The 21,340-nt window shown below is 44.2% G+C and overlaps 1 protein-coding gene across 2 annotated transcripts in view; it reads right to left on the reverse strand.

Moving 5' to 3' along the window:
• LOC311227688 (histone-lysine N-methyltransferase 2B-like) overlaps nucleotides 1–21,340 on the reverse strand; it is a 164,691-nt gene that overhangs the window by 36,768 nt on the left and 106,583 nt on the right. For both annotated transcript variants that reach the window (XM_084313440.1, XM_084313439.1), the window contains exons 24-25: nucleotides 21,196–21,330; nucleotides 20,667–20,825 (exon numbers count right to left, since the gene is read on the reverse strand). In XM_084313440.1, the coding sequence (XP_084169566.1) occupies nucleotides 20,667–20,825; nucleotides 21,196–21,330 (294 nt within the window). The remainder of the gene's footprint in view (nucleotides 1–20,666; nucleotides 20,826–21,195; nucleotides 21,331–21,340) is intronic.

Below are 21,340 nucleotides of genomic sequence, written 5' to 3' on the forward strand. Positions count from 1 at the left end.
GGAGCTCAATATATATAAGTCACCGCCTCTTATTCACTATCTGGCACTAGCTCAATTGGCAAGGACACATGGCTGTGGATCCTATGGCTTGTTTGCTGGCGAGTTCGAATCCCATCGAAAATATTTTTTAACGTGATTTTTTTTTAACGTGTATTCTTTCGCCGGTTAAGGTTAGGCATTGTTTCGGAGTTGGTTAAGGTTAGAACGGTTAAGTTTAGGCGCTGTTAAGGAGCTGGTTAAGGTTAGAGTTTGTCAAAGAGAATGGCAATATAATTTCTATGGTTAAGGTTAGGCATTGTTTCGGAGTTGGTTAAGGTTAGAACGGTTAAGTTTAGGCGTTGTTAAGGAGCTGGTTAAGGTTAGAGTTTGTCAAAGAGAATGGCAATAGACAGCCTATTTCCGCGCGACCTGGGCGCTGGGCGGCGGAAAATGAAAGGCGCATTACTGCATGCCACTACGGTAAGTTTTTGCACTGCTTGCTTGGCATAAAGCTACACGCGTTCGGTACCTCAAAAGTACCGAATTCGGTACCCATCCACCAGATTCACTATAAACATATGGAACACAATAGTAAAGAAATACAAGCTAGAAAAAGAATCTAAGATACTGAGATGGATAGCACACGACAACAAATTCAGACCAGGGATAGAAGACCATGGGTTCAAGAGGTGGGAACGGGGGGTATAACAGCAATGTGCACAATGACAGAAGGAGGGGAGATGCAGACTCTACAAAAATTGAAAGAAAGATACGGACTAGAGAATAGGGACCACTTTAGATATTTACAGATTAGGGACTACTATAACAAGGAAATAAAGCAAGATAGAGACAAAGAACAGAATGGGGTAATTAAGATAATGGTAAAGTCATACGAAGGACGGAAGGGGAGGGTGATATCAGCACTATATCAGGCAATAATGGACAGTAAGGGAAATACAACATTGTATGTAAAAGAAAAGTGGGAAAGAGAGTTGGAAATAGAGATAACAGAGGAGGAATGGTATGACACATGTAAGACACAACAAACAACCACAGGATCAAGGATATGGAGGGAGTTTGGGTGGAAAAATATAATTAGATACTTTATAACACCAGAAATACAGGGCAATTACTAGGGATGGGTACCTTTCACATTTGAACCGATACCGGTACCGGTACCTGTGAATCGATACCGGTACCCAACGGTACCTTTTTTCGGTACTTTAGTCTCAAGAAATGTAATTTACCTACCTCAGTCGCAAAAAAAAAATCCAAACTTCAAATAACTACAATTTCGACAGTTTTCGGCTTGTCATTGCTCCGACTGCTTTGTTGTTGAATCAAGTCAAATCCTAGGTAAGCATATATTGTGCGTGTGAATGTTGACATGAAAAGAAAAAAGTAAAAAAATAAAATAATAAAGTATATTAAAAAAAAAAAAAAAAAAAAAAACGGTTTCTCACTTGATTCGATACTCTGTAGTACCGACGTGTTTCGGTTCGGTACCTCAAAAGTACCGAATTCGGTACCCATCCCTAGCAATTACACACCAGCAAAGAAAACATGTTGGAGGGAGTGTGGACAGGAAGGGGCGAACCATACACACATATTCTGGGGATGTCAGAAGATAAGGCACTACTGGGAAGAGATAGGAGGGATAATAAATGAAATAATAGGATATGAAATACCCCAGGGAGGCCAAGTGTTGTATTTGGGGAATCTGTCACAAGAAGGAATCCAAGGGGAAGACAAATATTTATTTAAGATATTGATAGTGGCAGCCAAGAAAGCTTTAACTAAACTGTGGTACAAGGTAGAAGGGCCGACAAAGGATCAATGGATAGAGTTGGTAGAGGGGATACAGGAAATGGAGAGAATCACACATCTGCTGAGGCTGCAAGAAGAAAAGTTTGAATGGAAATGGGGAAAATGGGAAGAATACAGGAGGGGAAGTAACGACATCACAGAGGTTTGAAAAGGATACAAGGAAATGAATAATTTTGTGTATTTGTTTTATATTTATGTACTGTGTATTGTCTATGAATGTTGTCTATGTATGTTGTTGAAGAAATGAAAATAAAAACTTAAGTTTAAAAAAAAATAAAAAAAAAATAAGTTGGAATCTTTAGAATGTGTTTTGGGCAACGGTGTTTTCCAAGTACGAGTAGCCTCTAATCGTTGTCCGTTAACTCCCTAGTTGCCCCAAGATAACGTCAAATAGTTTGGCTATGTTGCTAGCCATATAGCCAGTGTTATGTCTGACGAAAATGGGTAAATACATTGTAATCTTAAGCAGAGATCTAATTTTGTCTGACGTGATGAACGAAGGGGCGCAGAAATATTATAAGAAAAAAAGATGTTGCATGAAAAATAATTAACTGTGATTTTGAATGGTTTTTAACTTGACACACAGATATCTAACGTTAACGTTATCCTTTTATATATGATTGTATAGTTTCAATTCCCCTTGTGTTATAAAACCAAGCATTATTCAGCATTATGAAAACTTCGTGTTTCCTTTTGATTATCATTTAATAACCTGTATCTGCTCTGTCCCTCTTTCTTTATTTGTGAGGGGAGGGGGCTTTGTGGGAGAGGGCAGTAACCGATTTTTATGAGACTACTGATTCGGATTATATGAGTAACAAGTTAGGGGCATCCATTAGAGATAGATAATATGCATAAGTTTTACAAATGTGTTCTCTCTCCGTGTATATAAAGAAATCAACTCTCTCTTAAAGACCTGTGAACATCAGCTACTCTCAAAAATCTGAAACATAGACATTTGTTGTTTGTGGCTTTGTGGGATGGGGGACTCAGGGAGTAACCGTTTAATATACATTACTGATTCAGATTATATGAGTAACAAGTTAGGGGCATCCATAGAGATAGATAATTCTCGCTCTCTCTCTAAAAAAAAAACGGAGGTCAGAGCAGGCAGGTGTAGTGCGAGGCGGGCAGCCACAGTGTTCGGGGTCCCTAAGTCCAGCCTGACCGACCGACTCAGCGGAAGGGTGGCTCTGGCTTGCAACATCGGCCGGAGAACCTATCTGACCCCTGAAGATGAGAGTTCCCTGGTGGAGTACTGCTTGTACTCTGCCATTATGGGTTTCTGCTGACAAGGCCGCAGATCCTGGCCCACGCTCTGGCCATATACAACCTCCGCCACACAGGGAACCAAAAAACATCCCTTGGCCAGACGTGGTGGATCAATTTCCGGGAGAGGCAACACCATCGCCTCACGATCCGGATCCCGGACACCATTGACCGTGGGAGGGCAGCCTGCGCCAAGAGGGGGGCCATAGACTAATATTTTACGCTCCTCACCAGCACCATGGAGGAGTACAGGCTGAGGGAGAAACAGTCACATTTATAACTGTGAAGAGACAGGGTTTCAGCTGGACTCCAATCGGAGGAAGGTCGTCGTGCCCCGCGGGACGAAGCATGCATATAGGCAGGCCCAGGGAACACATCACAGTCCTGGCCTGCCTCAAAGCGGCTGGGGAGGACGTCCCCCCTTTTATTATTTATAAGGGGGGCTACCTGGGAGGGACCTACAATAGGGAGGGAGTCCCCAATGCCCTCTACGGTAAGTCGCCAGCGGGGTAGATTGACTCTGAACTATTTAGGAAGTGGTTCACCAACCACTTCCTGAAGCATGCCACGGAGGAGTGCCCGCTGCTGCTCGTTATGGACGGTCACCAGTCCCACCTGGATCCAGAGCTGGTCCGGACAGCACAGAGGGAGAGGGTCATTCTCCTGTGCCTACCGCCCTTTTATTAACTATTTTTGACCGCAACAATATGCGAAAATGTTCTATGTTATGTTATATGCGTAAATGTCTGCTATGTGCCTAAAGTCAAGACTCGACACTCCGTGTGTGTCCCGACCCCACTTCTCCTAGTCTCACACACAGCTGTCTATACACACAGAAGCATACTGGTAGTACAACAGTATTTCAGAATGCATGTTGCCAACGCAATTTGACGGTGGCGGTCTCAGCCGGTTGCTACTGGATAGAACAGAATGGTAGCCAACACTCATGATTTGTGATTGATTGGTTAATTATGAAATGTTAATCTTATTGTTTTTAACAGTGTTTTTGAGAAAGTATTCAAATACTCGTTCAGAAACACCAAGGCATATTCAAAGCCTGTAAAATGGTATTCGGGACAGCCCTACACGATAGAACAGAATGGTAGCCAACACTCATGATTTGTGAGTGATTGGTTAAGGTGAGACACTACAGGTGACTAGGGTAAACTAATAGATATCACAATGAAAGTTGAAAGTTGATTACTTATATTAAGACAAGACTTTTTTGTATTACAAGTTTTCTGAAATTGTATGTTTAAATATGCAAATGTGGCATGATCTACTTAAATATGCACACATTTGCATATAATTCCAGGACAGAAATCTGAACATTGGATAAATCCATTTTCAAATTTATAGTTTCATTTTGTTGACATATTAGAGCCAAAGGTTATTACAGAGGGGATTTTGGATATCCTTTTTATCACTCCATAAATCAGAAAATACTCCATTCAGTCCATTTGTATGGTAAAATTCCATATTTCGCCATGTTTTTAGGAATAACATGTGATATAAATCAGGGTATGAATTAGTGCACTGCAACCTTGCCCAGGCCCGACGGGGCCCGGCGGGTTCGGGCTGGGTAGTTTTTTTTTTTTAATAAATAATTCGGGCTCGGCCGGGCCCGGGCACCGCCGTTTTTTATTTTTTTTATTTTTGTATTGCGTTTTTTTTTCTTTCTTTCATATAACTAGGGTTATATGATAACCTTCGTTTTAAGATTCGCTTTCTCTTTTGCGCCAGAGAAACATTTGGATGTAATTACTGCAGCGCGCAGAGAGAACTCAGGGGACAAGTTCAACTCGATTGGTTGTGTTGGAATATAGCCAGTTGGCGAACGTTTTAATTTGTTCTTGGGATGTATGTAGCCGGTTTTGTTAACGGTGTTCAACGCGTTGCTGACGTCTGGTGAGTGATGTTTACTATTTGCTGGGTCGCGACTGCTACTTGTTTTGTTGTGATTTTCATTACGTTGCTCTGCTCGAAATCTGATTTGTGTTTTCTGTTTGTTTGTTTGACTGAGTAGGCTATTGTGTGTTGTGTGTGTGTGCGTGTGTCAAAGAAGATTCTATAGCCTTCAATACGTTTTACGAGGCTGATGTGTGACAGTGTGAGTCAGTCTATATAAGCGAGCACTGGGAGAGACGGCATTGCGAAACAGGCTATGTAAATGCTTCTTAGTTTTGTTTATTTATTACGTTCATATAAAACCGTGTTTCGAATATTTAAAACAAATACAAAAAAAATTATATTTTAATAATAATAATAATAATAATAATAATAATTTTTTTCTGGTTTTCACGCGGGCTAGGGCTTAAAATATTATTTACAGTCGGGCTTCTTTTCGGGCAGGGCCTGAAGTTCAAGGGCTCGGGCAGGGCTCGGGCTTTATTTCAAGGCCCTTGCAGACCACTAGTGTTACAAAGGGTCAGATTAAACCGAATATATGTATTTATTGATTGATATATATTGCATAATATTTGTATATCGTTTGATATCCCTTGTATATTCCTTGTACATATACACGGAATATCCCTTTAGCCCAGACCATAATATTTCATTCTCCTATTTGACAGCGGTCCACCGGCGCCAGAGCCGCGCCTCCGGAGTCAGGTTCAAAGTCACCGTCAAGACATGTCTGGACATGCCCGGCCTTGCCCAGGGATACGCGACAGAAATGAGATTGGCACTAGTTTGTTCACCGTGCATATAAATATGGCGCAGGTGAATACAGAAGCACTTAGTCTTACTTAGTCAGAAGTCAAGAGTTACCCAATAAGTTGAAGCCTCACCCACGATACAACGTGCGGTGAAGTATGGCCTGTTTGGCCCCAGAATAGAGCATTGAGACCGCGTGCGAATTAATAACTGAATTGTCAGAGTTTGGCGCTATACCGTCGAGTGCGACATATTTCTATTAAGTCATTAATAGTCTATTTGTGTATAGTGTATCGTGCGGCTAAAGTTCTACAGTGACCAGCATCCCCAACGCTTCCTCGTATTAGCTAGAGTTCTTATCCAGGCTGGGCTGCTTTCATGGCGCTTTCACCCGAGGAGACCTAGACGAGAACCGTGTGGACATGTACACTGGATTAATCTACCCGACGACTACATAGCCCTTTGCGGCTGGAATATATTTGCTTTGGTCCTGTGATTTATGGAGCGGAGAATCGCCGACGCCTGCACGTGTTGGATTTACCCCGCGAGGAGCCAAGTCGAGTCGGCGCCTCAGAGAGCCTGAGGCCGGCTAGCTTTCTTCACTGTGGAGCTACAGTCTACGGAGAACAGCTGTATTCGTCTGTGGATCAAGAGGCTATTGCACCGTCTCCTGTACTTGGAGTCTCCTTAGTCATCGTTGACCAGACTCTCTACTACCGACAGATCTTCTACCCCTGCTGGCTTACAACCAGGGGGACCCTTCCAGTATCTCCCGCTATATATTACTAGTGTACCATAGATATAATTCCCTAAGGTTCAGGTTGTATAATTACCTCCTGCGTAACCAGAGAATGGACATTCATTGTTGATTTGCCTACGCACATTCCTTTGCCTTACAAGTGCATTCAAAGTATAATCGAGAAGTATTATGTACCTTTTGCTGCAATAAATACTTAAAGACAACTTTGTATAGAACCGGTTCATTGTGGGAAGTGTTCATTATATTTAGATATCATGTACTGTATGGCCAGTAATTAAAGTACATAAAGCGGTAGTGGTTTAATGATACCATACTTATCAATACAGTCAGGGAATTGTACCCCTCAGTTACAATTGGTCCTTCGAGCCGGAGGGTAACTAGTGTAATATTAATATAGTGGTATTAATATTGACATGGCCTATGATGAACACTCCACAAAACGGTTCTCCTAAAGTAGATCGCCCGCAGCGTAGACGGCAGACACCTCAGTACTTAGAGGATTACGTTGCCAATATACTACCTAGCCTTCTACAGACGGTAAACGCGGAAAAAGTAGATAGTAAAATTATGTCCGACCCTATCGCCCAGGCTACCCCGCCAATAGAGGCCCTAGTGGGTTCTAACGTAACTGACCAAGCTCACGGTAGGGACCAGGAGGGACCTGACACGACTTTACCCCCCGCCAAGACCGAAGAAGTAGTCCCCGGAGAGCTCCAGGATAAAGACAGCCCTCCAGGGATGGAACTCTACCCGCTACAAGAAGAGGAGAGCACCCCGGAGATGGATCTCCAGGACTCGCCACAGGAGAACAGATCTCCAACGAGTACTGCCGGGAGCCGATCGCCTCGAACGGCGTCTTCCCCCAGCGAGGCGGACAAGATGCTGGCGCAGGCACTCATCGCCACCCTGGCAGCCTCCACCGAACGCGATCGACTTCAAGCGCAACAGACGCGCGAGCGCGAACATTCTGCAACCGAGCGAGAGCGCTTCCAGGCGCAACAAAGGAGTGAAGACGACCGCATAAGACTGGAGACCAGACGCCTCCAGACGGAAGAGAACATTGAAAGAAGCCGCGCCGATGCACAGCACACCGCCGCCAATGCACAGCGCGACGTCGCAAATGCACAGCTCCACGCCGCCCATGCCAGCGCCAACGCACAGCGCGACGCCGCCCAGGCCAGCGCCAATGCACAGCGCGACGCCGCCAATGCCCACCGCGAAGCAGCGCGCGACGCAGCCCATGCCCAGCGCGAGGCAGAGCGCGACCGGCTGCAGGCGCAGCTGATGGACAAATTGGTTGCCATGGCGACACCCCCTCTCTCCGCACGGAGCTCCCGGAGATCGTCACGACAAGGGTCTAGGACACATTCCCCTACCCGACCAAGCGACCCGGGACCCCGCCAACAGGAGGATCCTGTCCACGTCTCCGAACCCCCTCCCCGGCCGGTCCACACGAGACCCAGCAACCGGGAAGAACCGGACCACGCCGAGAGACTGAACAGAAGACTCCAGGTCCTAGCAGAGGAAGAGGAAGAGGAGGAATGTCAAGCCGACCAGCAGCAACGTACTCTGGACCAGGAGGCCCAGTACAGCCCCGACCAGCAGCAACGTACTCTGGACCAGGGGGCCCAGTACAGCCCCGACCAGCAGCAACGTACTCTGGACCAGGAGGCCCAGTACAGCCCAGAAGTCAGCCCCGAGGCACTGCGCTACAAACCCCCGACTCAACTCACGGGTGAGTTTGACGCACCGCCAGCCCAGAGGAACAGCACCTGGGTACCCGGCCCTTGGTACCCACCAAGTACCAGCCCAAGACGACACGTAAGAGGAGACTCGCCTAGGAGGCCTCTCCCCCAACGCTCACCGATGTGCCAGTCATCCATGGCATCGTACCTTGGCACACCGACGTTCCCGGACTTCACACACGAGAACAGAGCACAGTACACAGAGCTACGAATGTGCTTAGAGACAATGATGTCCGATGTAGTTGATAAACCGTACAAATATGCTATCCTACTGAAGCACCTCAAGGTGCCCCGAGCGCACAATATAGCGCTGGCCTATGCCACCTCTACTACCCCATACACCGCGGCTCTAGCAGCACTCGACCAAAGATATGGACGCATATGGGACTACGTAATACAAGAGATAAGGCATATTGACCGCCTACCCCCAGCCACAGACAATCGCTCACTAGATGACCTGTCTATCAAGGTACAATCCCTGGTAGGGATGCTGGGGGCGCAAAGAAAAAAGGGTATGCACGAACTGTACGCGAACTCTAATGTCGAGAGGATTTTAGAGAAGCTTCCGCCCGCCCGACAAGAGCGCTTCAGGCGGCAAAGAGACCACCGTGATCCTAACGGTCCCGAGCCATCCCTCCTAGACCTAGCCGACTTCCTGGCGAGAGAAGTCAACAGCCTACGGTTGGATACGTTCATGCGGAGCACACCAAGCTCCAGAGAGGGACCTAGGGGAGCAAACGATGGCCGCAGATTGGTGACCGTCATGCACCAATCAGAATCAGTACCGAGCAGCAAGAACCACAGTACCCCCTCGACGAAAGAGGACCAGTGGAAGATTGAGTGCCAGTACTGTGAGGGAGAACATCGGCTGTACCAATGCGACACTTTCGGGAAGCTGACCACGGACGAGGCGAGTCAGTGGATCAAGGACCACCGCCGCTGCTTCCGCTGCGCGCGCAGCCACCTAGCAGCTGAGTGCCGCTTGAAAAAGAAGTGCAGCAGGTGCGGTGGCACCCACTTGGAGGTCCTGCATGACATCAACAGGCGTCAGCCAGGACAACAGAGTGGGCCCGTCGCGGTAATGTACCATGCCGAGGCGGTGGCACCAGTACCGAAGAGCCACCAGACCGCTCCCTACTGTACCTACTGCGACGGCGGACACTGGCTGGCACAGTGCGCCGAATATAAGACACTGAACCCCGTCCAAGTTGACCAGTGGCGTGAGGCGGCCCAGGCGGGCGCCGCTTACTGCGCAGGGGCGGCCCAGGCGGGCGCCGCTTACCGCGCAGCACGGTGCGGAGCCCACCAGAAGATCCAAGGCAACCGACCAACAGGAGTGCTCCACATTGACCAGCATAGCGGGACCCCCCCCGAGTGCTCCTCAAAGTGGTCAGAGTGCTCCTGAGCTACGAGGACAAGGTCCTGGACACTTACGCCGTCCTGGACGATGGGTCTGAAAAGACTCTCCTCCTCGCTTCCGCAGCAGCCCAGTTGGGCCTGCGGGGTGTCAAAGATACCATGACCATACGCACCATCAGAAGGGACCAGAAGACCATAAAAGGTGAAACGGTCTCCTTCAAGATGGCAGCGGTGGACCAGCCCGAGAAGCAGTATAGTATAACCAACGTCTTCACCAGCCACGACATAGGCTTGTCTCAGTACACCTACCCCATCCCACAGCTGATGGCTAAGTATGTGCACCTACGTCAACTACCTATACCGCTTATCGACGGCGCCACACCGACCCTGCTCATCGGCTCCGACCACGCAGACCTCATTCTCCCAATTGGGGCGGCCCACATCGGACCCAAAGGATGCCCAGTCGCGGTTCAGACCCGACTGGGATGGACGCTCCAGGGCCCCCTCTACGGACTTGACAGTCAACCCACGTCTACACGCTGCCTACACACAAAGGCGAGCGACACCGGCCACTCCCTCGTACAGCAGAGGCTATTGACATTAAGCGAGAGGCCCGTGAGAGAACCGTGGGCACCAGAGGGAGTTCGGAACTCCACCCCCCTCAGCTGCGCTTCAGACGTAGCTGACCTCGAACCCAGCACCCCAAGCGACTCCTTGACGGGGCGGCCGGGACCGGCCCCTCCTCAGACGGGGTACAGAGCAAACAAGAGAAACAGACGGAGGAGGAGGAGGCACAGCCAAGCACAGATCAAAGCAGTCTCAGGCCCGCTTCCTCCTAAGCCCCCCTTCATCCCGTCCAGTCGTCATGACCATAGACCAGTCACTACCCCGAGCTGCGTGGCCGGCCGGCCGCGTAAGCCAAGTGACCACTGGTGCCGACGGAAGGGTCAGAGTGGCAGAATTGCTCGTCCAAGGGCGGACCTACAACCGACCCGTGGCGAGGCTGATAGAGTCGCCAAGGCTCCCCGACTCGCTTAATGACGACCATGACCCCCTAACTTTGTGAACTGCCTACCCTCACAACGGACATTGAGTAGTGGACAGTGCGGTTAATCTGTCTCTGCTTAGCTAATTAGGTGGGACTAATTAGGAGGCGGCTGTTACAAAGGGTCAGATTAAACCGAATATATGTATTTATTGATTGATATATATTGCATAATATTTGTATATCGTTTGATATCCCTTGTATATTCCTTGTACATATACACGGAATATCCCTTTAGCCCAGACCATAATATTTCATTCTCCTATTGGACAGCGGTCCACCGGCGCCAGAGCCGCGCCTCCGGAGTCAGGTTCAAAGTCACCGTCAAGACATGTCTGGACATGCCCGGCCTTGCCCAGGGATACGCGACAGAAATGAGATTGGCACTAGTTTGTTCACCGTGCATATAAATACGGCGCAGGTGAATACAGAAGCACTTAGTCTTACTTAGTCAGAAGTCAAGAGTTACCCAATAAGTTGAAGCCTCACCCACGATACAACGTGCGGTGAAGTATGGCCTGTTTGGCCCCAGAATAGAGCATTGAGACCGCGTGCGAATTAATAACTGAATTGTCAGAGTTTGGCGCTATAACGTCGAGTGCGACATATTTCTATTAAGTCATTAATAGTCTATTTGTGTATAGTGTATCGTGCGGCTAAAGTTCTACAGTGACCAGCATCCCCAACGCTTCCTCGTATTAGCTAGAGTTCTTATCCAGGCTGGGCTGCTTTCATGGCGCTTTCACCCGAGGAGACCTAGACGAGAACCGTGTGGACATGTACACTGGATTAATCTACCCGACGACTACATAGCCCTTTGCGGCTGGAATATATTTGCTTTGGTCCTGTGATTTATGGAGAGGAGAATCGCCGACGCCTGCACGTGTTGGATTTACCCCGCGAGGAGCCAAGTCGAGTCGGCGCCTCAGAGAGCCTGAGGCCGGCTAGCTTTCTTCACTGTGGAGCTACAGTCTACGGAGAACAGCTGTATTCGTCTGTGGATCAAGAGGCTATTGCACCGTCTCCTGTACTTGGAGTCTCCTTAGTCATCGTTGACCAGACTCTCTACTACCGACAGATCTTCTACCCCTGCTGGCTTACAACCAGGGGGACCCTTCCAGTATCTCCCGCTATATATTACTAGTGTACCATAGATATAATTCCCTAAGGTTCAGGTTGTATAATTACCTCCTGCGTAACCAGAGAATGGACATTCATTGTTGATTTGCCTACACACATTCCTTTGCCTTACAAGTGCATTCAAAGTATAATCGAGAAGTATTATGTACCTTTTGCTGCAATAAATACTTAAAGACAACTTTGTATAGAACCGGTTCATTGTGGGAAGTGTTCATTATATTTAGATATCATGTACTGTATGGCCAGTAATTAAAGTACATAAAGCGGTAGTGGTTTAATGATACCATACTTTCATCAATACAGTCAGGGAATTGTACCCCTCAGTTACAACTAGTATGAATGCGATATCAACAAACCCTTCTGTAAATACCTTCAGAACATATATATGAATAGAACTGGAAGTATGAATAGAACTGGAAGGAGTGCTACTGAAGTGGAGATTTCTGGCTCAGAGTATGAGGAAAAACTCATTAAAACTAATTTTTGGGAAAACGCCTTCAAAGTTCGGTATTGTAAAATGCCATAATTATTTTGTTGAAACAGCTATTTACAAACACAATACCTAATCAAACCATTAGTAATTGACAACCTAAACATGCCTGATAACTGAATAATAATAATAATAATAATGATCTTATTGAACTGATGCTCAAATGATGTATTGAGCTGTACTGTACTGTACCCATTCTGCAATCTGTTAATAAAATTTGCAATCAATCAATCAATCAATCAATGCTGTGTCGTAGCTCCACCTACAGGCCTAATGGAGAACACCACAATGTGTGAATGAATGGGTGAATGTGAGGTATAACGTGTAAAGAAGTTTCGATTGATCGCAAGACTACACTGTAAAAAAAAATATATAAGTTACCAGAACTTAACAAGATTGAGTTCAGTTACTGTGCATTAAGGTTTTCAGTTTTCAATCCATAATAAGTTAACAGAAAAATAAGTACACAACCACATTATTTCAACCTAATAAAACTATGTTTATTGTCATTGTTTTAAGAACACAAGTTGACTTGGTAATTGTTGAAGTGCCACAAACTACAGTGACACTTTTTGTATTGACATCCTGTTCTCTCTTTATTGTATATGCTTGTATATGCTGAAGGACCATGTATATCACAGTAGTACAATTGTTCCGTCCTCTGTTAAATACTGTGGGCTTCAGGATGGTGTAATTACCTCCCCCGGACAGGTCCTATCTTCTGCAAGACACATTCCAGCAGAATGAGGGGGGCAGTTATGCTTTGTGCCTACTAAAATGATCAGTGTATGTTGATTGCACATATTAAATAAAACTAGAAAGTATAATCAATACTTACATACTATGCATCCTACTATACTATACATCCTATACTATATTATATATCCTATACTATACATCCTACTTCCCTTCAGGAAGGCAGTATATTCAGCGTGAAACTCAGGGCGCTTATCTGACCTTGGGGTGTCTGCAAGGAAAGTGCAGCGCTTTCTGCAGCATTTAACCCTTTACTATCACACTACCGATAGAAGGGCCATCATACAACGGGTAATGATTTAACTACATGTGTGATGTGTAAACATATAACCATGATTAAGTATATGTGTATTGTATATGTCTGTATTGTACATATATATATATATCTGTATATATTTATAAGCTTACAGGATATTCTTGCTAAAGGCCGGGACCAGTGCAGAGGCAGATGGATTCCTAGGGGGTTCCCATAGCACAGTAATCTGTAACTTTTTTTAGTTACTAACTAGTGGAGTAGCGATGAGCCAATGACAAAGACACACATTGAAAGAGGGAGTGTTTATCTGTGCTTAATATATATGGCGCTACGGACTGTGTATATAAGGTACTGCTCGCTCGCTCTTAGGGAAGAGACTTTTTTTAGCTCCAGACCAGAGTTGAGCGGTGTATGGAACCTGGTCTGGCAGTTTTGCAGAGTATTTCTCCCTTTGATGATACTCTAGATTATATCTCTTTTCTGACACACAAACCCGTAGTCGTCTGTCCACGAGGGCTGGAATGCCCGAATTTCCTTTGCTTTAACTTTCTTAACGGGGGTTGCCATCATGAAAGACGGCACATACAGAATGCAACCGCAGCACTGTGTGATTACCTGGGAACTGCGTGCGGGCGCGGGAGGCCAGCTGACTGCTGACAGCTGAGCACCATGGGAACAGCTGTATAGCTGTCATAGGGGTGTGCAAAACAGTCGACTTACAAAAAATAACCGGTGGAAGGATTTCAACAAGATAAATGCGACAACAGTGCAAAATATTTCACTATAATATTTCAAAGCAAAGTTAATTTTTTTTATGCTGCCAATGAAAATGCTCCCGCGGGCCAATGCGGGCACGCGTGCCTAGGGTTGCCGACCCCTGTTCTAGAATATAAGTATGTTTTTATCGTTTTCTGCAGTAATTCATAGAACGTGAGTTATAGGCATAAACGCATATATAGATTATCAATTGCCGTTTATTCCCTAGACACGCTATATAAAGAAATTCAACTGTATATGATCCTATACGTTATGCGTCATCATGCACGGATGAAAGTGGGGGTCGTTTATAATTCCGTGATCGTCAGTAAATGCTTTATGTAGTATGGGTGATATATTGATCAGATCGGTTTGCAGTGAAATGAATAAACAATTGGGCTGAAAATAGCGTCAGCGTCCTCTTACCGTGCGTCAATGAGACTGGCAGTGAAAGATCCCAGGTATAGGACGTCGATCGCCTAGGTCCATTTCCGGTTTGTATGTCGCAATAAACGCCGAAATCATATCGATTATTAAGTTTATAAAGCGATCCATTATGTAACATAGTGTCTGTCGGGAGCCTTGCGACAATATCTGACGGCCGGATGAATTTAATCGACGCACAGCAGCCATATCCTGTTTACCAGTGTAACTCGCCCGAACATCCACCAAGCGGCGATATTGAGCCGTCGTTGTATTGAGCCGTAGGGTCCAGCTGCAGCGCCGGAGGTGTATATATGAATTATGAATGCCATGGCGAAAAAATGAAATATGATCTCAATATCGCTGTACAGCGTGGTTTGGCAGACAATGCATGGCCGGCAATAACGCTGTACAACGTGATTGGCGGGGAATGTGTTAATTATGAAATGTTAATCTTATTGTTTTTAACAGTGTTTTTGAGAAAGTATTCAAATACTCGTTCGGAAACACCAAGGAGTATTCAAAGCCTGTAAAATGGTATTCGGGACAGCCCTACACTAAATATGTTTTAATAAATTATCTGCATTTTAAACTATTAACGCTGACTCATTCCTTCAGTCAACTCAAGAGTATGCTAATATTCCATATGTTGTTTATGATATTAATTGAAAATTGCATATGAGAGTATTATATAGTAATAACAACACAAGCTATTTATCATTTTTGGCTGGTAAGCCAAAAAGTTAATTTTGTTCCCTGCCCTACTTGGCCTATTACGTGCTTCCAAGACCAAACAGCCAACGGGGGGCATTTTCGAAAAAGTGGCCACCTCCGCTTCATCTCCCGGTGACCGGACCAGTCACCTCTGATGGTGAAAATGATTGACTGCTTTTGTAGCCAATGAAATTCTGAAAATTACAATAATGACATGAGGGATATTTCTGAGGATATATCTTTTTTTATCTAGCGAAAGAAGAATACTCGAGAAGACTCTCCTGCGCATGAGAATGCATTGGTACCAATAGCCATTTTGGATAAATATACAGAATAAACACTCATTTTCCATGGGATTGTTATCAACTTTGGACCTGTACCAGACTAGACCCATTGTGTTTTCCAGCTCATACCTCTCAGCTCAGGGGGGGAAATCGATATGTAGTAGTATCACGATACTTTGCGTGGCGATACTGTATCGATACAGGGACGTCAAGTATCGATATTTAATTATTCATAATTTGTTTTGTATAAGGAAGTTGCATTGTTCATTTCAATACCTGTAATAGTACAGTAGTCCACACACACACGTGCATTCAGGTAAGTTGGAATATGACTGTAATACAAACAGTTCAGTTTGTCAGGTACATGCAACACAGATTACAGTGTTTACATCCGTCTGCTTGAGAAAATGTTCTGCAATAAAAATTATTAAAGTGAGATGAACAGACTGAACTTTATTTTATTAGATAAAACATGTTGACAGTTTTACTTTGCAGTTGAAAAAAGGTAATAAATAAAATGTGATAATTTTTTTTTAATTAAAAAACAAAAAATTGAATGGAAATATATTTTCAGTGTCCTCCAGCGCTTTGGTTTCGGTGACAGGTTTCGTTCTCTTATTGGAATGTTGTATGCTCATCCGAGAGCTTCCATTCTTACCAATGCTGATAGGTCTGACTCCTTCCCACTCCATCGCGGCATCCGACAAGGATGTTGTATTAGTCCATTACTGTTCAATTTAGCCCTCGAACCCCTGGCTATCAGTATCAGGAGTCATCCCAACATCACAGGAATAAAGTTGGGAAAGTATGAGAGCCGTATTTCGCTATATGCGGATGATGTGGTCCGTATCTTGCTGATCCTGCCTCCTCCGTCCCATGCCTCCTAGATTTAAATCAGGCAGTTTGGTACTTTCTCTGGTTACTCCATTAACTGGGAGAAAAGTGTGTTCATGCCCATCTCAGGGAGCCTAGACTCTTCCTTTACTGACAGCTTACCCTTTAAAATAGAACATGACCACTTCACCTATCTGGGAGTAGTTATACCAAAGGATCCCAAACTCCTATTTAAACTGAACTTTGGTGAAATGGTCTCAAAATTGAAGAAAAATATGGAGAGTTGGAGAATTTTGCCAGTGTCTTTGGTGGGGCGCGTGAATGTCATAAAAATGGTGGTTCTCCCCAGGTTCCTTTACCTTTTTCAGAGTGTGCCAATTTTTTTGACTGCCTCTTTCTTTAAACAGATAGACACTATACTTCTGCCATTTGTCTGGGGCTATAAAGCACACCGTATTTCAAAAGCACACTTGCAGAAGCCAAAGCATATGGGGGGGCTGGCCCTGCCGGTATTCCAGCACTACTACTGGGCTGCTAATGCAAGGGCCATGACCTTCTGGCAAGATTACTTCATACTGATGTTACAGTAGCCATGGACGCCCCCAGGTGGCTAGACATGGAGGCGCATGTGAACTTAAAAAGCTCTCTTCCTGCAATGTTATTTTCTAAGTGTGTTACGATTAATAAGATGGCTCTCAACAATTTTATCCTTCGGAACTCACTGAGAATACTGAGTCAAATCAAAAGGGTTTTCAAAGTACCTTCAACCTCGGCATATTCTCCAATATGTGATAATCATAATTTCCCCCCTGGTCAATCTGATATTGTTTTTTCACTATGGAAGGGAAAGGGACTGGCCACTATCAAAGATCTATATGTTGATCGTCACTTTGCCTCATTTAACAAACTTAAAGGAAAACTCCAACATTTTGGGAAATTAGCTTATTTAACATCTTCCCTGGAGTTAGACAAGAAGATACATACCTTTTTTGTCTCTGTGCGTGCATTTAGCTTTGGGAACAGTCGCTCCGTTAGCGTAGCTTAGCTTCATCACTGGAAGTGAGGGAGGACAGTAGCCTGACGTTCCCTACAGGTTTGTTGATATTCTCATTCCTTCAAAGGATCCGAACCGATTGAAGTTTATGGATACCATGACTTAAAATCCTCTTACCTTGACGATTAAAAGCCTCCCCAATTTAGAAAACAGTATTCCAATGGCTGGTATTGATAATATAATACTAACTGCTGCACGCTCGGAGCTAACCGGAGCTAACACAGAACAGGATGGTAAAGCAAATATAATGACTTCCTTTCTGGGGGTTTCAAAATAAAAGTGCGATGTTTATAGCAGCGGAAAATGTTTATTTTGTACATTATCTAACGTTAACATGAACCTAAACTAACTTTAGGTTAGTTGTAACGTTAGTTTAGGTTCGTGTTAACTGCACGAAGGTTAGAAATTATGTTCGCAGTAATATCCCAGACTTTGAGACATGTCCTGCTGATTACCAGTTTTATAATCTCATGAGCCGATGACCAGTTTCAAAACACCTGATCTCCGATTTTGTTTCATATTTCTCGGTCCAATCTATGGCTTCCTCCGACCACATTAAAGATGTATGGTCCACAGAGCTTAGTATGGAATGTGGGAGGAGGGACTTAGCAGGATACATAAATGTTCTATTAATGCCAGAGTCCAATTTATACAGTTTAAGGTCATTCACAGACTACATTACTCTAAAACCAAACTGCATAGAATCTATCCCTCTGTATCGCCTCTCTGTGATCGTTGCATGTCCGCAGAGGGTAATCTTTCACATGTTTTGGTTTTGTCCCAAGCTATTTAAGTACTGGGTAGACATTTTTGACTGGTACACCAAGGCGTATAAAAGAGAGATTGCCCCAGACTGCCTTCTAGCTCTACTCGGCTGTTCAGCTAACACTGCGGAATTACCTTACAATGAGCAGGAGGCCCTGATGTTTGGTATGGCTGTGGCCAAACGAATTATCCTTAAAGGGGAACTATCTTATAAATGGCCTTTTTGAGTGTTTAGCATTGTTTCCTAGCTATGTGAACTTATATTAATATGATCTATGTCTCAAAATTCTCATATTGGCGCATTCTTCCAATTCTCCTCTCACAATATTCACCCTCACTGAACTGAGTCGTTTGAAAATGTGCCTATATGTGATGTCATATAGTCACTGCTGCATGTTAATGTTCAGGCGACGACGCCGCTGCGCAGTGGTTTAGGAGCCCAGGCTCAAAACAGCTCGAAATCTTGAGGTAGAAAAATTCTGTTTTTGAGGACTTGATTAGAAATACAAAACAATGAATAAAAAAAATATATATATTACAGAGGTGTTCCATAGACTCACAGGAATTGTGTAAAAGTGCCCAAATAGTGAAAGAAATAGTAAAATAGTTCCCCTTTAAGGAATGGAAAGACACGTCGTCTCCAAGTTTTAAAAGATGGCTCACTGAGATAGTCTCCTCTCTGCAGCTGGAAAGCATCCGTCACAGTAGGTCTGAGACCTCAAACAAATTTGATATGATATGGGGGGGGTCCCTTTTTGGAATGCTTAGCTAGAACATAAGTGCTTCTCAATGTCCTCCTGTGTATTTTCTGTACCATGTATGTATATATATATATATGTATATATATGTGTATGTGTATATATGTAATGTGTGTATATATATGTCAGAGAATCAGCCCCTTGCGTCATTAGTGTATAGCATATGACATGGTGTATGTTTGTTCATTGATGTGACAGTGTCTGGCAACATACTGTTTGTGTTCTTTTTATTTATTTTTTTATTTTCTTTGTGTTTGTGATTTGTCTTGATGTGTGTTTGTGAAACTATAAAAGCTGAAAATAAAATATTATAAAAAACAAATTCTGCAATACTCAGCGTATTGCGATATACCGGTATTTAGTACCGCGATACTATTGTATCGTATCGTGAGGTCTCTGGCGATTCCCACCCCTACCAGGTACTAGGGATGGGTACCGAATTCGGTACTTTTGAGGTACCGAACCGAAACACGTCGGTACTACCGAGTATCGAATAAAGTGAGAAACCGAAAAAAAAATAAAAAAAAAATAAAAAAAATATTTTTTTATTAATTTTTTTTTTTTTTAATGATTTTTTTTTCATGTCAACGTTCACACGCACAATATATGCTTACCTAGGATTTGACTTGATTCAACAACAAAGCAGTCGGAGCAATGACAAGCCGAAAACTGTTGAAATTGTAGTTATTTGAAGTTTGGATTTTTTTTTTACGACTGAGGTAGGTAAATTAAATTTCTTGAGACTAAAGTACCGAAAAAAGGTACCGTTGGGTACCGGTATCGATTCACAGGTACCGGTACCGGTTCAAATGTGAAAGGTACCCATCCCTACCAGGTACCCAGGTGGGCTATCTCCCAGGGCTTTCTGTGTGGAGTTTGCATGTTCTCCCCATGCTCCCCAAGGCACCTCTGTAACCTCTGTTACTCTTTTTACTACTTCATTAGCACTCAGTGACTTTTCTTTATTGTGTAAGCATGTTACCTTTCAAAGGAGACCAGACTCATGCATGTGCAATACGTATAAAGTATAATAAATAGCTAATTACTTTTTTCTTAGTCTGGTTTGTTCATACAGAATACTGAAAAATAAGAGAAATCAATCAATAGTTTTTTTTCTCCAATGGTCAACTTTTCTGGAATGTACTTGAAAGTACTGCGTTTTACTTTTACCTCAAACTTTGTTAAAAATTACATTGATCTGTGTAGTAGTTCATACAGGATTTTGCTGCTTAACCCTTTCACTGCGACAATACACAGAAGGTTAACCTTTTCACTGACACATGACAGCCGGTTAACCCTTTACTATCACACAACCGACGGCGACCGGTCTCGAATTAATTCGAATTTTTTTTTAAAATCATATACAAAAAAAATTTGGCCTGGCAGGGATTCTCGTGTATAATTACAGGGGAACACTGGAAGCCTTCTTTGGAATAACCAGGAGCTTTATGTTTACTCTGTGCACTAGTCTGGTATGTTGCATTTGTGTGGTTGCGATATTTTGTCAATCTTGAACACGTTCATGAACTTGTTATTGGTTTCAACATAGCAGGCCCACCAATGGTAAGGGTCAAACAACCAGCAAGACTCTTCAGTTTCTGCTGCAATAGGAATGTATGTATGTATGTATGTATGTATGTATGTATGTATGTATGTATGTATGTATGTATGTATGTATGTATGTATGTATGTATGTATAATTTAATTGGATTCAAATAAAGCTTTCAAAGTGTGAGTGTGTGTGTGTGTATATTTGTTCCAACTTCCAGCCACCAATACTTCTCCCAGACCTACCATGTCATTGGCTAGGTTGTTGTGCTTGTAGCAGTACACCTTCCTGTCCAGTTGGAACACACAGTTGTGGGTGCGGGCACACATGAAGTGGTAGTTACGCTGGCAGCTGGAGAGACAGCAGCCCACAGTGGCCCCAGACTGGCCACATCGATCACACCGCTGGAGCGGGGAAGAGGGAACAGGTATTATTATTACAACATGGTAGAATTCCTTTTTTTAAATTTGATTGCAATTGACATTTCATAATGCACACAGACCAGCGCAGACCTTAAATTCTAGAAGCTATGATATCTAGCTATTCAGGCCCGGTAAAAATCTAAACTAACGTTAGCTGCTAATATTAACTAAGCTGGCCCCAAAACAGTTCAACTAACCCTGGAGCAGCTCATAGCTCATTTTTATTTATTTTTTTCAAATCACAACTATTTCAATAAGCTGGGAAGTGCAACACTATTTTGTAAATAAAAAAAGTGGGTAAATTGGGTTTAGGTGGGTTCACTACATCCCCCCGACTATGGTGCTTCCTTACCAGGTGGCGCCCCCTTGAGACAGCACTGTGCACCTGCAAAAGAGCGCCGCTGTCTTCATACACCTCTGCAGACCAGAGGCAGCAGTTGACATGGGCCCAGTCGTTCTGGCCCAAGTACAACAGCCGGCCGGCATCCTATGGAGAG

Source organism: Notolepis coatsorum (genome assembly GCF_963971535.1).
Source record: "Notolepis coatsorum genome assembly, chromosome: 4".
NCBI lineage: Eukaryota > Metazoa > Chordata > Actinopteri > Aulopiformes > Paralepididae > Notolepis > Notolepis coatsorum.